Source organism: Poecilia reticulata, chromosome 2 (genome assembly GCF_904066995.2).
Source record: "Poecilia reticulata chromosome 2, P_reticulata-male-v2, whole genome shotgun sequence".
NCBI lineage: Eukaryota > Metazoa > Chordata > Actinopteri > Cyprinodontiformes > Poeciliidae > Poecilia > Poecilia reticulata.
In genome coordinates this window covers 24176195-24190597 of record NC_088831.1, presented here as the reverse complement: position 1 = coordinate 24190597, position 14403 = coordinate 24176195, and the positions used below count along the sequence as shown (strand labels likewise).

At 42.9% G+C, this 14403-nt stretch overlaps 3 protein-coding genes across 6 annotated transcripts in view; 2 read left to right on the top strand and 1 right to left on the bottom strand.

Annotated features, from left to right (window-relative positions):
- Window positions 1–539: 539 nt before the first annotated feature.
- Window positions 540–4502, bottom strand: zic5 (Zic family zinc finger 5). Its single transcript, XM_008433418.3, has 2 exons — window positions 3056–4502; window positions 540–1187 (listed from the first exon to the last, which is right to left on the bottom strand). Exons 1-2 carry the CDS (start codon window positions 4113–4115, stop codon window positions 736–738), a joined length of 1512 nt encoding a protein of 503 aa, XP_008431640.1. The 5' UTR covers window positions 4116–4502; the 3' UTR covers window positions 540–735.
- Window positions 4503–4648: 146 nt separating this feature from the next.
- The window catches only part of LOC103479141 (uncharacterized), a 120263-nt gene continuing 110508 nt past the window's right edge, over window positions 4649–14403 (top strand). For 2 of the 4 annotated variants that reach the window (XR_014085195.1, XM_081601155.1), the window contains exon 1: window positions 7270–7355. The gene's annotated coding sequence lies outside the window, so the exon portion shown is untranslated. Of the gene's footprint in view, window positions 7356–14403 lie in introns of all 4 variants that reach the window. The other 2 variants (XR_001776177.2, XR_014085194.1) reach the window with 2 other exon arrangements.
- Window positions 8385–13214, top strand: zic2a (zic family member 2 (odd-paired homolog, Drosophila), a). Its single transcript, XM_081601143.1, has 3 exons — window positions 8385–10391; window positions 11632–11795; window positions 12030–13214. Exons 1-3 carry the CDS (start codon window positions 9413–9415, stop codon window positions 12222–12224), a joined length of 1338 nt encoding a protein of 445 aa, XP_081457269.1. The 5' UTR covers window positions 8385–9412; the 3' UTR covers window positions 12225–13214.

Sequence of the window (14403 nt, the reverse complement as noted above, 5' to 3'; positions counted from 1 at the left end):
TTTTTTTTAAAACTGGACTCTATATAAACGAGTGTTACGCCTGTGTGTATGTGTGTGTGTGTGGTTTTTTTTCTTTTGTTTTGTTTTTTTTTTTTGCATAAAATACAGTCTTAAATAGTTCTTAAATATTACAAAAAAATTCCATCCAAAGTGGTTTAAAAAAAAAAAAAAGAAATCTGAAAAACAAGAACTGCTCGGACACTCAGTTGATCACTTTTTGCCAAAACCAAACTGTTTTTTTTTTCCCTGTGTATTCTCGTCAATATCTGTTTGTTGTCACTCATGAGACAGCATGGGATAACATAATGTGACATATTTTCAATTGAAAAATTTCCATTTTAACTTCAAAATATAAGACTTAATAAAAAACCTGTGTGTAAATTCTTTAATATAAAGTCAAATCAGTCAAATTGAGATTAATTTTAAGTAGTGATCTATAAATATGAAGTCTGATTAAAGGTCGAAATTACTTATATATATATATATATATATATATATATATATATATATATATATATATATATATATATATATATATATATATATATTTATAGGTCAGGGGGGTCAACTGAACTCTCCCTCTCCTCGTGTAGGCGAACCTGCATTGCATCCACAGTCTGTACTGTTTCAACGCGTTGAGCTGCATTTGTCGGTGGTTCTGGTGGCCGGTACTTATAAAGGGCTCAACTTAATGCCGAGTTGGACATAGTCATGGTCCGGGTTGTAAACAGGCAATCAGAGCATCGTCCTCGGGTCTGAGCCTCTGAAAGTGTCCTCGTCGTCCGAATCCGACGTCGGCACGTCGCTGGACGGCGTGTGCAGGTGGTTGGGCCCCCCGCTCCCCTGGCACACGTACCACTCGTTCAGGTTGGTGACCTGCGGGGAGAGGTTCGACGAGCGGTTCCGGTGCGTCTCGGAGCCCGGCGAGAGATTGTGCTCGGCCACCAGGGTGTTCGTGGAGGAGATGTAGGCGACGTTGGCGGAGGAGGGGGGCGGCGGCGGGGACTTGCAGTGCACCTTCATGTGTTTCCGCAGGGAGCTCGGGTGCGTGTAGGACTTGTCGCAGCCCCGCACCTTGCAGTAGTAGGGCTTGTCACTCGTGTGGACGTGAGAGTGCTTCTTGCGGTCGCTGCTGTTGGCGAACTTTCTATCGCAGCCGTCAAACTCGCACTTGAAGGGTTTTTCTCCTTTGGACAAACGAGAAACGCACACAGTCATCATGTGGGTCTGAAAGCTGCCAGAACAAACCCAGAAAAATGAAGGCTGGAGCTACTGCAACACAACTTGTCAGCGTTAAATCTTAAAGATAAGCTACTCTTTCCGCCACTGAATACCTATCCGCTGCTTCACACCCACTTATCCCAACATATAAGCGTCATTCCTCTGCTGAACACGTGTAACATCGCCTCCAGGCCCTTCTGGTTTTCCATGTTTGCATGTGGCTGGGAGAAGGGTGGGGGGAAGGCACTCAGGAGACCACCAGGAGACGCTTGTGTAATGTCGCACAGCATTTTCTTCCTTCCTTTTTTTTTTTTTTTTTGTTTCCTGAGGCAGAAGTTCTTATGTGTGCAATTTAAAACTATTTAAAACTGGATTTATATTTTATACTGTTTTTGATTAGTATCAAGTTTTACCTGATTATGTCCCTAGCAGGACAGCTTTGGCTCATGTCAATTAAAAAATATTTCCAATTATAACACTATTTTGAAATAGTAACATTATCATCTTCAAAAGCTTAAAAAATATCGCAAAAGATAAAAAAAAATAAAGAAAAACCTCTAAAGGTAATGACAGAAAATGCCCCTTAGGAAGGGTATTTTAATCTATTATAAATTCATATATAAACAAAATAAGATCACTAGTTGAAAGTTAATCTAAAAAATAATTCTAAAAAGTTAACTGGAGGGGAAAAAAAGAAAAATCTATCTGAAAAAAAATAAAACAAATGAAGACAAAATTGGTACAAAGTTATTTAGTAAAAAGATAATCTCGAAAAGAGAGAGAGAAACAACAACAAATGATGTTAAACTCCCATTAAAGCCAATGGGAGTCACTTAGTGGAAAGTTAGTAAAAAAAACAACAACTTTAAAACTGTAACTTAAAATAATCCCCACTTGGACAGTACAGGAATAGACAATTAGTTGAGGGTTTATCTCCAACACAAGCAGCAGCAGCAGTAAATGATAAGAACAACAAAACATCCGAGGATAAGCATAGAAATGTCACTTAGAAAAGGAATCTTCAAAATGTAAAAACAACAATAAACAGCTTTTGCAGAGTCCTCTTCGTTACGCAGTTGTTTTGATCTGACTGCAGACCCAAAACACACTATTCTCGCGATGTTTACCATATCTACCCTGCTGTCTTTAAAAAGGGCATCACATCCTGATCACCTCATACATACATATATATATATATATATATATATATATATATATATATATATATATATATATATATATATATATATATATATATATATATATATATATATATATATATAATTTTTATCTCCGTACAGAGGAACTATGCATAACAAACGCCACATAAGCCATGTTTAAAAGGGAAACTGTCCAATTCTTATCCAAATTTATCTCATCAGATCAACTCAGTCATATGACCTGCTTTGCATTCAGTTGCATGCACTCTATTTGGATCCTAGTCTATCTCAACTGCTATGGCGTAAAGCGTCTTACGCCCGAGGACAATTACATTTACGCGTGCAGTAGTATGTACGTAAGCACGTTTTACAAATCATATGCGCTAATCCTTTCACGCCTCCTCCGGGCGCCTGGACCAGTGAGTCGGGGGAAAAAAAGAAGTTAATATTAAAGAAGAGACGTAATTAATGTTTACTTCTCTGCAATTACTTTTTCTCTGTTTTTCGCGTTAAATGTTTTACTTCCATCTGTGCGCAATTACGCACCAACACACAACCCGTTTGTTTAGTGAGGTGAACAAACAGTGCAACTGCTCAGTGATTACGTTTTTTTTTTCGTTTTGTTTTGTTTTTTTCCTGGAAGTTTTGGACGCAGAAAAGCATGCCTTACAGACCTGTGTGCGTTCTCTTGTGGATCTTGAGGTTTTCCGACCTGGCGAACACTTTCCCGCATCCTGGGAACGGACAAGGGAAGGGCTTCTCTCCGGTGTGAACTCGGATGTGGTTGATCAGTTTGTACTTCGCCTTGAAAGCCTTCCCCTCCCGCGGACATTCCTCCCAGAAGCAGACGTGCGTGCTCTGCTCGGGTCCGCCGACGTGCTCCACCGTGACGTGGTTGACCAGCTCGTGCATGGTGCTGTAGGTCTTCGAGCAGGGCTTCTTCTGGCTCTGTTCCTGGTCGATCCACTTGCAGATGAGCTCCTGCTTGATGGGCTGCCGCATGTATCTCAGAAACGCCCCCGCGGCTCCGTGAGGAGCGGCTGCTGCGGCGGCGATGTTGACGTTGAGGTTCATGGAGTTGTAGCTGTGCAGGGAGGACGCGCCATAGTGCTCCGGCCTGTGCCCGAAGTGCTCCGGCCTGCCGTAGATGTCCCCCGGTAGACCCAGGCGCATCTGCCCGTTGAGGGCATGGTGGTGGTGGTGGTGGGCGCCCGGGGACGCCTGCTCGTGGAGTCCAGTGAAAAGTGAATGGGCCCCACTTTCCGCATGCCCGTAAGCACCTGTTGGCGAGATGAACATGCCATGGTGATGAGGGGAGGAGGCGGAACTATGCTGGTCGCCAAGTGCATGCATAGCAGAGGCTGAGAGTTCTCTCCTGAGGATGAAGTCCCTGCTGCTTGAGTAGCCTGAGTGGGGGTGAGCCACGGGGAAACCCACTGTGGTCTGAGCAGGAGTGAAAGATGCCGCGGTCTGGGCTTCGGGATGGCTCTGAATGTGCTGAGACGGGCTAAGTTTGAGAGCATTTGTCTGTGCCATGTGCTCGGGTCCAAATGGAGTGAGTGCCACTCCGGGGTCGTTGCCCAGCTCCCCAGGGTGGAGGTGGGCATGGTGGGAGAGAGGGTGATGCCCCCCTAGCCCCGGGAAGCCTGTCATATTCTGATGAGGAAGGGGCTGAGTTGCTGCCAAATCCGCTAATCTTATCGCCGGGTTCCTCTTGCTTAAAGGGGGTTCCATAACTTACACACACAAGTCCATCCGCGCTCACCGCAGCTGCTTTTGCGCTCTAAAACATGAGGAAAATATGTACATAAGGGTTCTATAAGTTCTTTTGTCCGGCTTCTAACTCTGCTTGCTCCTTTCCCCACTCTGTCCTCAAGCGATTGGCAGAACATACAACAGTTGGAGGACACAGTGGGGAATACAGTTTAGAAATGGCACTGCGGGTATTGGACGGATTTCGGTGACTGGCAGTTAGGAGAACGAAGCGATTGGCTGTCGTTCAGCGCAGGGGCTCAGCAGGGTTCCGCCCCCTCACTCTCTTTATCGCTGTTGACTCCAAAAAGTTGTACTCACAAAGTTACCGAGCGGATCTGGTTTGTGCGTCTCTCTCTCTCTCTCTCTCTCTCTCTCTCTCTCTCTCTCTCTCTCTCTCTCTCTCTCTCCATTTGTGTATGTGCGTGCGCGTGTGTGTGTGTGTGTGTGTGTGTGTGTGTGTGTGTGTTTACTGACGCCGGTGCGTGTGTGGATGACCGAAATATCAGTTTACGCGACAAGTGCATTCCAGTTCACCCCGAGAGCTGGTGTTTCCAAATGCCTCACTAATATTCTGCCAAATAAATAAATAAATAAATAAATAAATAAATAAATAAATAAATAAATAAATAAATAAACCAGATGCTTGTTTTTGTATAAGATGATAAGATCACAACTAGACTGTAGAAGAGAGAGCGAGGGAAATACGCACACACACCAGGGGTGCTTTTTTTTTTCTTCTTTCTTTCAAAGAAAAATCTATTTAATATTCAGGAATTTTGGTAAACAAGATCTGCCAAAAAATAAAAAATAAAAATAAATCAATAAACATAGAAGATGACCATTGCGCACGAGTGGGAAAATACAAAAAAAATTATTTAAACATTACACGACAATCTACAGTATAAAATGACAGTGATAAATAAATGCATAAATAAATAAATAAATGCGTGTACAGGGACAAAAAAAATACAAATGACAAAGGTACATATGATTCCGTAGAAAATAAAATTTTTATTATTAAAAAGAAAAAAAAACTTTTTCACACTCCAGGTTTTGTTATTATTACCCGGATGTTATTAATATCCTCAATATCCTACTCTATGCTCTTCAACTGTAATCACGTGTGAATCTGGGGTTACTTAATCTGCCTTTCATCACGCAGAAGTAAGTAAAACCACACAACTACGCTACTATAAAATTGTATATACTTATTTAAAGACTCTAAAGACAATTTCCATTGCCTCCGGGAAAAAAAAAAAAAAAATCTCGTCATATTTAACCCTGTACATCTTTTGTAAAAGTTTTTATGAAATGTTTCTATTTACTTCTTCAACTCCAACTTGTACTGTGACGCTACACGTCCCTGTTTTAGATGATAATGTTCACCTATCACAGATGTGTTATTTCTCCTTCCTTCTGAACTACAGTACTACAGTAACACACCTTAAAACTGTTGATCCCTGGGTTGCAAATGGCGGTGTGTGGGCAGAAATAAAACTGCAAAATGCCCCAATAGTGTCCCCCCCCCCAAGCCCCCTCCCCCCCCACCACCCTGTTAGTAGATTATTTCAAATTCGTCATTTTCTATTAAAAAAATGTTTGACTCAATTCAAACTTACTACAAGGACACCACAGGCTAAAATGATTGATGAACTTTGCAATTAGCTCATACAATAAATATATATTTATGTGTATCTTTGGATATAAATAAATAAATTAAATAAATAAATAGTTATACGGGTCATTTAACTTCCCTTCAAGAGTGACTCTAATTTAATTTGGTATTTTATCCTAGAATTTTAAAGTTCCAAAAAATAAAAACATTTAAATTACACCCTTTTGTACGAGCTGTTATGTAGTAAAACATTTTTTTAAATACATTCTGCAGATCCAAAAGAGCGTTTTGCTTCATGGGAGCCCATAAAACACACAGGAGCAGCTGGAGCATTGTTTATGATTTTTCTGCAAGCTTTGCTTCCCAAACCCCAATAAATGTAGACGTGATCCATAAACACACTTAAAAAAAAATTCTGATTTTGGTTATAAAATTCGTCACTGAACTTGCTGGGTGATTTACGCACACAAGTTTTGGTTTATGCATGACTGCACGCTGGGGTAGAATTTCCTTTTTTATTATTTTTTTTTTTATTTTTTTCGAGCAGAAATTAAGGCACAAATGTTCGCGTTTTGAGTTAATAACTGTTGACTTATAGTTCCTTTATCACTTTAAAGGCTGACGATATCTCAGACTCGGTAAGAAGAATAAGGCTTGAGGGTGAGGAGGGAGGGAGGGGGCATCAGAGACCCTCTCTTTCCCTCTAAAACAAAGACGCTTTGTCATAAACTGGGTTATTTTACAAAAAGGAGTCAAGGGGCGGCATATGTGGTCTTAACGGGTCAGAGGTCAAACATCCATGAAACGCAAGGTCGCCGAAGCCACACAAGTAACCTTCCAGCGTGTCAACATATTGATACTGTCGGGCCAACAGAGAGGAGGAACGGTCCTTATAATAACGCAGCCGGAGCGCCCCTTATGTGATCAAGATTGCAGGTTTTATTGATGGCGTTTCCCCCGCACGCAGTGCTGAGGCTGTCACTGCGTTCCGTGAGCTCTCACTTCCCATTTTGACTCACATTTCCAGTGATTTATGGTACTACATCTGCAGAACGGCTCTCAATGTGTAATATAGTGCCTCTAATAACCTGTTGAAATACTGCTCTTTGGGGGGATTTTGCAATGGGCCAGACCCTCTTTTTTTTCTCCTTCTTCTTCTTTCTTTTCCTTCAGCTAGAAGAGAGCTGCAGCCTTCCCCTATTGATTTTTTTCCCCTTTTTCTTCTTCTTTTTTTAATTTTCTTTATGCCTTTCTCTCTATCTGGGGAATGCTCCCTGGTTATCCCACAAAAATAAAGAACTTCTTATAGGGGTCGGCAGACGTGACTTTGAACTTGGATCAGCTCCTGCGTTTCCTGTGGCGCGGGTTGAAATAGACTTGGGAGAATGGCGCACACACAGCGGCCCCAGCCTCCCCCCGTTAACATCGAGCCAGGAGACACAATTTTTAAGAAGAAAAAAAAAGTAAAAAAAAAAAAAAAAAAAACTTTCCCTAGGCTTTCACCGTTATTTGTCGCCCAGAGTCCGTAGAGTCGAGACTGACAGAGGGCTCCTCTGTGGTGAACGGGACAAGGGAGCCTGCGTGGATTTTTATGTGGTGAAAATGTAAGTAAACTTCCTTTTTGGCTTTGGGGAGCGAATGAGCAGCTGTGATGTATGGCGTGTGTGTTAACCGTTTCGGCTCAGACTGAGTGGAAAGTTGCCAGGAAAACGCGGGCTTAAGAAGAAGAAGGAGAAGAAGAAGAAAAAATTGTCTGAACGTATTTTTCAGCCAGATTTTAGGATGGAACTAAAAACAATCTATAAATACGACACGTTTCATCCAAAAAAACAGCCTCAGATTTGCAGACCACCGAGGACTCACTTTGATCCGTTTGCTGTTCACCACGAACATGCGACTTCATTTGGTGTGGTGGCTGCCGGGAACCGCAGAGGGAGCAGCAGAAGCAGCCCTCTGCAGAACCATTAACGTTAAAGCGCCAGCAACAAGCACCGGTGGTTTGTGGGGTGAAAACTGGAGAACCACGACAGATCCAGTTGTGGTCGTTTTGGGGGGAAACCACCGAAACCCACACGGAGCCACACATTTATGCTTTGTCAACTGAGTCTATCTGCAGCGGCGACCCCCTCAGCATTATGATGCCACCACCATGATGGTGGCGGTTGTGAGTTAAGGGTCAAACTTCAAATATGGTGTCATCTAAATATTGACGCGTATAGGTCCTTTGAATGAGGTTGAAGGGGTTGTGAGTCCGTTTGCAAATGTTTATGTGACTATATGTTGCTATGGAGATTTGTGTTAGAAAAGTTTCGTTTCTTGCGTTTAAGACCACGAAGTTCAACTCTGGTCTCATCAGATAGCTGATGTTTTTTAAGATTCAAAGGAGTTTTACCTATAACTTTATTATGTGCTGGTTTGTGTTGGATTGAAATTGCAATAAAATCTATCTATCTATCTATCTATCTATCTATCTATCTATCTATCTATCTATCTATCTATCTATCTATCTATCTATCTATCTATCTATCTATCTATCTATCTATCTATCTATCTATCTATCTATCTATCTATCTATCTATCTATCTATCTATCTATCTATCTATCTATCTATCTATCTATCTATCTATCTATCTATCTATCTATCTATCTATCTATCTATCTATGGTCGTTGTGTGACATGTGACTTGCTAAACTTTGAATACATTTAGAAATACAGAAAGCTGCTGCGCCAGGTTTTGGCAGAATTAAACAAGCAAATCACAATTTTCCTATCTAACAAATTGTTTGTCATTCACTGCCATGACCAGCGTAACACCCTGAAAATATCTACAATAACAAGACAAAAAAACAAACAAAAAAAGAGACGCGCTCTCTTCTCCCTTGTCGTGATCCTCTAAGCCTGCTGTAAAGAAACATGGGTTTGGGGGATATGAGGGGGGGGGGAAGAGAAAATCTTCAACCCTAAAAAGTAGGCGGTAATCGTTTGCTTGGAAAAATGGCGTTGCGCTATTAAGTCGCCAAAGCTCTACCTGCCATTGGAGGGGCACCTGGGATTGATGAGGCGCGGTGGCCAATGAGACTGCGCGGAAGGAGAGAACGGGCTCCAGTTAAAGGGGGCGGAAGAGGAGGTAGAGCCAGTCCACGGAGAAACAGGGACCCTCCGCCGATAAAGCGCTCACTCCGAGCCAGAGACATAAATCCGTGCCCAAACTGGACCGCGGTGAATGTTTTTTTTTCCTTTTCTTTTTTTTTTTTTTAAATTCTTGAGATGCTTCAACCACTCTCGCTCGGCGTGCGCAGAAGACGTCTAATAAGATAATTGTTTTGATCGAACAAGTAATTTTCTTCTTCTTCTTAGTTTCACTAAAGCACAGCCAGGAGGAGAGGACACAAGGGAATCCTTCACTTTCGTTTGGATTTTTCGATCCCATGTAAATTAGATTTTTTTTCCCCCCCTTGTTAGTTAAATTGAAATCTTTTAGTTATGCGCGGAGAAGCGCTTTTGATTCACGCCTGATATGGTGTTTCCAAAGCTGGAAGTTGCATCGTTGCGTGTCAACATTTGATCTTTTTTCCCCCCCCTTCTTTCTTCTTACTGTAATTTAAAAAAAAGAAGACATCTGCGCTGGTTTCGTAAAGTAAATTAAATTTAGAAAAAAAAATGTTACTTGATGCTGGCCACCAGTTCCCCGGACTGGGAGTGGGTACGTTCGCCAGGCATCACTCTGCGAGCGAGATGCAGGACAGAGACTTGAGTTTGGCGCAAAACAGCTTTGTAGACTCCGCACACATGGGTGCGTTCAAGCTGAACCACGATCTCTCCCCGGGACAGAGCTCTGCCTTCACCACCCAGGCGCCGGGCTACCCCGCTGCGGCTCTGGGGGCCCACGCCGCCCATGTCACGTCGTACGCGAGCTCCCCTTTCAACTCCACCAGGGACTTTCTCTTTCGCAGCCGCGGCTTCGGAGAATCCTCTCCGGCGAGCGGCCAGCACGCTATTTTTGGCCCCACGGCGGGGTCCCTTCATCACTCCCACACAGACACTCAGAGCCACATACTCTTCCCCGGGATCCACGACCAGCACGGCTCCCACGGCTCCCCGAACGTCCTGAACGGCCAGATGAGGCTCGGACTGCCGGGTGAAGTTTTCGGGCGCTCCGAGCAGTACCACCAGGTCTCCAGCCCGAGGACCGACCCGTACTCGGCCGCGCAGCTCCACAACCAGTACGGCTCCATGAATATGAACATGGGCATGAACATGGCAGCCCACCACCACCATCACCCCGGTGCCTTTTTCCGCTACATGAGGCAGCAGTGCATCAAGCAGGAGCTCATCTGCAAGTGGATCGACCCGGAGCAGCTGAGCAACCCCAAGAAGTGCTGCAACAAAACTTTCAGCACCATGCACGAGCTGGTCACGCACGTCTCCGTGGAGCACGTCGGCGGGCCGGAGCAGACCAACCACATCTGCTTTTGGGAGGACTGCTCCCGGGAGAGCAAGCCGTTCAAGGCGAAATACAAACTGGTGAACCACATTCGAGTGCACACGGGGGAGAAGCCCTTCCCGTGCCCCTTCCCCGGCTGCGGCAAGGTCTTCGCCCGCTCGGAAAACTTGAAGATCCACAAGAGAACGCACACAGGTAGGCCCCTAATTTTAACCACGGCGCGGTGGGGGTGAGGGGGAAGAGGGGGGGTGATCTTAGATTTAAAAATAGAGCCTCCCGGAATTACCTGTAAATTGATTTAGACAATTAGGATTTGTGTAATTGTTATTGGCCAGCGTGTGCTGTTATTTTTCCATGTCATCATAACCGCGTCTTGTCCACAGAAACTCACAATAGAATCTGATTAAGAGCGAGTATTTTACGGCTACTAAAGTAGATCGTAGTCGTGGTTACAAAGTAGATTTGGAACCGAAGCGGCTATCATTCATTTTTAACCATTAAACGTGCTCTCTTTGGACTCCTTTATAACTATTCTATCGGATGTTAAAGCAGGTCCCCCCCCTCTCTCTCTCTCTCCCCCGGGTCTCACCTAATGCTTCCGAACTGGTGCTGTTTACTTTTTATTTAACGTCCAGTAGAAATGGGTCAGAGAGAACAGTGGGAGCGCTTTGCGTGCGCAGCTGAGCAGCCCGGGCTGGTGTAGTAAATCGCATCAGCTCGTTCACGAACGCGCTTTAATAGCGCTTATCTCCTCCGCCGCGCTCCTCTCCCCGTTGCATCGCGTTTTATCTGGGCTTTATTAATTAAATGTTTCGATCTCGTGCATCTCGTTGTTGCGGATCGCAGCAGCAGCAGCAGGGGGAAAGCCTTTTGTTTGCGCTCCTTCTGATATGAGCTGAGGTGCTAGACTGGGCCATTATCAGCAGCCACTTTTTTTCTCTCTCTCTCCCTCTTTTAACCGCATTTGAACGCATTTTATTTCGAGGGTGTGGGGGGGGGGGGGATACATGAAATTGATCACGTGCTAATTAGATTTTTATTGTCTTCGCACCAAATGGTATGCCTCCAGTGTAAAGGCCCAATCGACAACGGCCTTCCCACCCCCCAAACTCCCCCTTCCTAAATCATTATGCGCATTATTTAGGCTAAATAAGTCTTCCATCTCATCCCCTCCTCCTTTATCCACACTCGTTTTAAAATCAGCTGCCTAAACTTTAAACACCACTGCTAGAAAGAGAGAGAGAGAAAGAGAGAGGGGGAAAGAGTGAGAAAGAGCGTGGGGGGCGGGAGGGGGGTGAATTTTTACGCACAAATCTTGTTGTTTTACTTACATCAATGCAACACCTGAAGCGATTTCATTAAGACAAAAAAAAAAAAAAAAAACAAGACATCTGACTCACATGTATATCTGGTTGTTGTTGTTTTTCTTCTGCAGGAGAGAAACCTTTCCAGTGCGAGTTCGAGGGATGTGACAGAAGATTCGCGAACAGCAGTGACCGAAAGAAACACATGCACGTCCACACGTCGGACAAGCCATATCTGTGCAAAATGTGCGACAAGTCCTACACACACCCCAGCTCACTACGAAAACACATGAAGGTAAATAATATCTGGCTTATGGAACAGTGTGTGTGTGTGTGTGTGTGTGTGTGTGTGTACTATGATGTCAATGATCAAATCTCTGGTTGTGTCTCGGATTTTGCATTGTAATAACCGAGGCTTTTGTCAGCTGTTTTCAAATGCCAACATCTGCCTGTTTTTTTCTTGTTTGCTTTTTTTTTTTGCTTTTTTTATCTTCAAATGCTTGATTCTTCTTATTCTCTCATCGACCAGGTCCACGAGTCCACTCCACCTGCGTCAGACTCATCGCCAGCTGCAAGCTCTGGTTACGAATCGTCCACACCCCCGGGCCTGGTGTCCCCCACCACCGAGACCCAAAGCAACACCACCCTGTCCCCAGCCTCAGCTGTGCACAACACCACCAGCCACAGTGGCCTGTCCTCCAATTTCAGTGAATGGTATGTGTAGGACTGAGCTCGACAAAAAACAACAACAAAACAAAACCGAAGCCACACACACTTCACAGCACTGGGGCATTCCACCGGATATACTTTTTATTTGGAGACACACACACAAAAAAAACAAAACAAAAAAAAACATTTATTTTGTATGTTATTGTCCACCAGGCAGGATGATGATGATGACCAACAGAGGGAAATGTGTATTATAAATAAACCTTAAAAGGGTGTGTTTCATACTGTAAATAGGAGGGAAAAAAAGAAAAAAAAATCCACGTTCCCATTTGGTTGTGGTAGTTTTGTCAAGTCTTTTGGTGTATAGATGTTCCTTCAGGTAGCTGTTTCTCTAACTGGAATCTTAGTGCACATATTACCATTAAAACCTGTACAATACTGTTGAATATTGTGATCCTGAGGCAAACTGATTGTACTATACTAAAACATCTATAAACTGGAGAGAGTGCCAAAGTTAACCTTCTAACTCCAACAGACCACAATAATCATGATCGTGAATGTATATTTTAGTTTGCTGGGGCTTAACTTGTGATGTTTTGTGCTTTGCAAGTTCGAATTGTGAAGAAGAAGAAGAAGAAAAAAAAAGAGAAAACACTATCTGGAAAGATTGTGAGGTCAAATAAACGTTGTGTCGTTTTTTCAATTTATTTTTATGTTTTGTTTAATTTTCTTTCTTTTTTTTTTGTTCTCTACCCACACACACCCTTTTCTTTTTTTTGTTTTGTTTTTGTTGTAAATATCAGCTGCCATATTTATCCATTTGTAATTAAATTATGGTATTTACTTGCTACAGATGAAACAGTATTTATAAAAAGAATGTTTCTTTACCTATAAATATGTACAATGACGAGCTACGAACACGGGCAGTTGTTTTGTTCTGTGCTAATTTTTGTTCAAAGTTTTAAGAGGTGTTTCCTTCCTTTAATTGTGATAAGAATTTTACTGCTTACAAATATAATAAAAAGGTGTTGCAAGTGCTTAATAATCCTTTTGTCATCTTTCTTTTTTTTTTGTTGTTGCTGTTGTTAATGTCGCTGGCTGCTGGTGTTTTGGTGTCTGAGCTGCATGGTGTCTGGCATCTACCTTTGGAATGGATTAGGGCCTTCCAGAAATGCTTCAGGTTTCAATTCTAATATTCCGGTTTGCATCATGACGGATATGACAGGCTCTGTAAGCAACGTGCGTGCTTCTTGTGGTGCGTGCTCTTTCAAATCCAACTTATATAGAGAAAAAAATAAAATATATATATATATATATATATATATATATCATTTGCAATCATTTAAAATGAAACCAACCTGACAGCAGTCAGCACACACTTGTGGATGCTGGTTAGTTTTTGTATGACCGAGCCAGTAAAGTTTCAGCTATAGTGGGTTGATTTAAAAAAATCTCAGCTCCTTATAAATAAAACTTCCACATCAGAGTGCACTGGATCTTTGATGGGAACCAGTCATGAACTTGAACTTGAACTTGACAGAGCTCAGTCGTTTGTGTGTTTTTTCTTTTTTGGCCTGTGTAGCAGATTGTCCTCGAACCAGCTGACTTTGATTGTGCTGCGCTAATAAGTAGGATCAAAATGTGCTGTGCATAGTTGCGTCTGAATGGGGGCTGGATGGTTGGACTGGAGTTAAATTAACCTGAACTGCATTTGGCTGAATTAGATTCTCTATCGCTGCTTATGGATTGCATGTTGGTGGAGTTCTCATGGAGTCGCATCTGCTGTAGTCGAGATTTAAGTCATCGATGTGAATTAAACCTGTTGGTTTAACATTACTTTTTCTTCCAAACTTCATGTTATTAATTCTGCTTCGGGGCTTTTTTTTTTTTTTTTTTTTTTTGAGGTGTGTGTATGCGTGCGTGTGTGTGTGTGTGCGTTTTAGCTGCTGTGATTCAGCATAATTGCAAAGCAACACGTTCTTTTTCTTTTATTCGAACAGATGGCGCTTTACAAAGTGGTCAAAGGCCGAAATTAAGACTATAAATAGGAGGAGGATGGAAATAACCTTTTGTCGCGTTGATGCCGTTTTGTTTGATGTTTTATCGCACGCTTCTGCAGGAATAAGTGGTTTGCATTCTTGTTGATCACGCAGACTTGGAGGACTTGTTATCCGTTGCGGGCCGGTTCTCTGCAGCAGCAGCAAGTGGCACTCTGCCTCACGGAGATGCTTGAC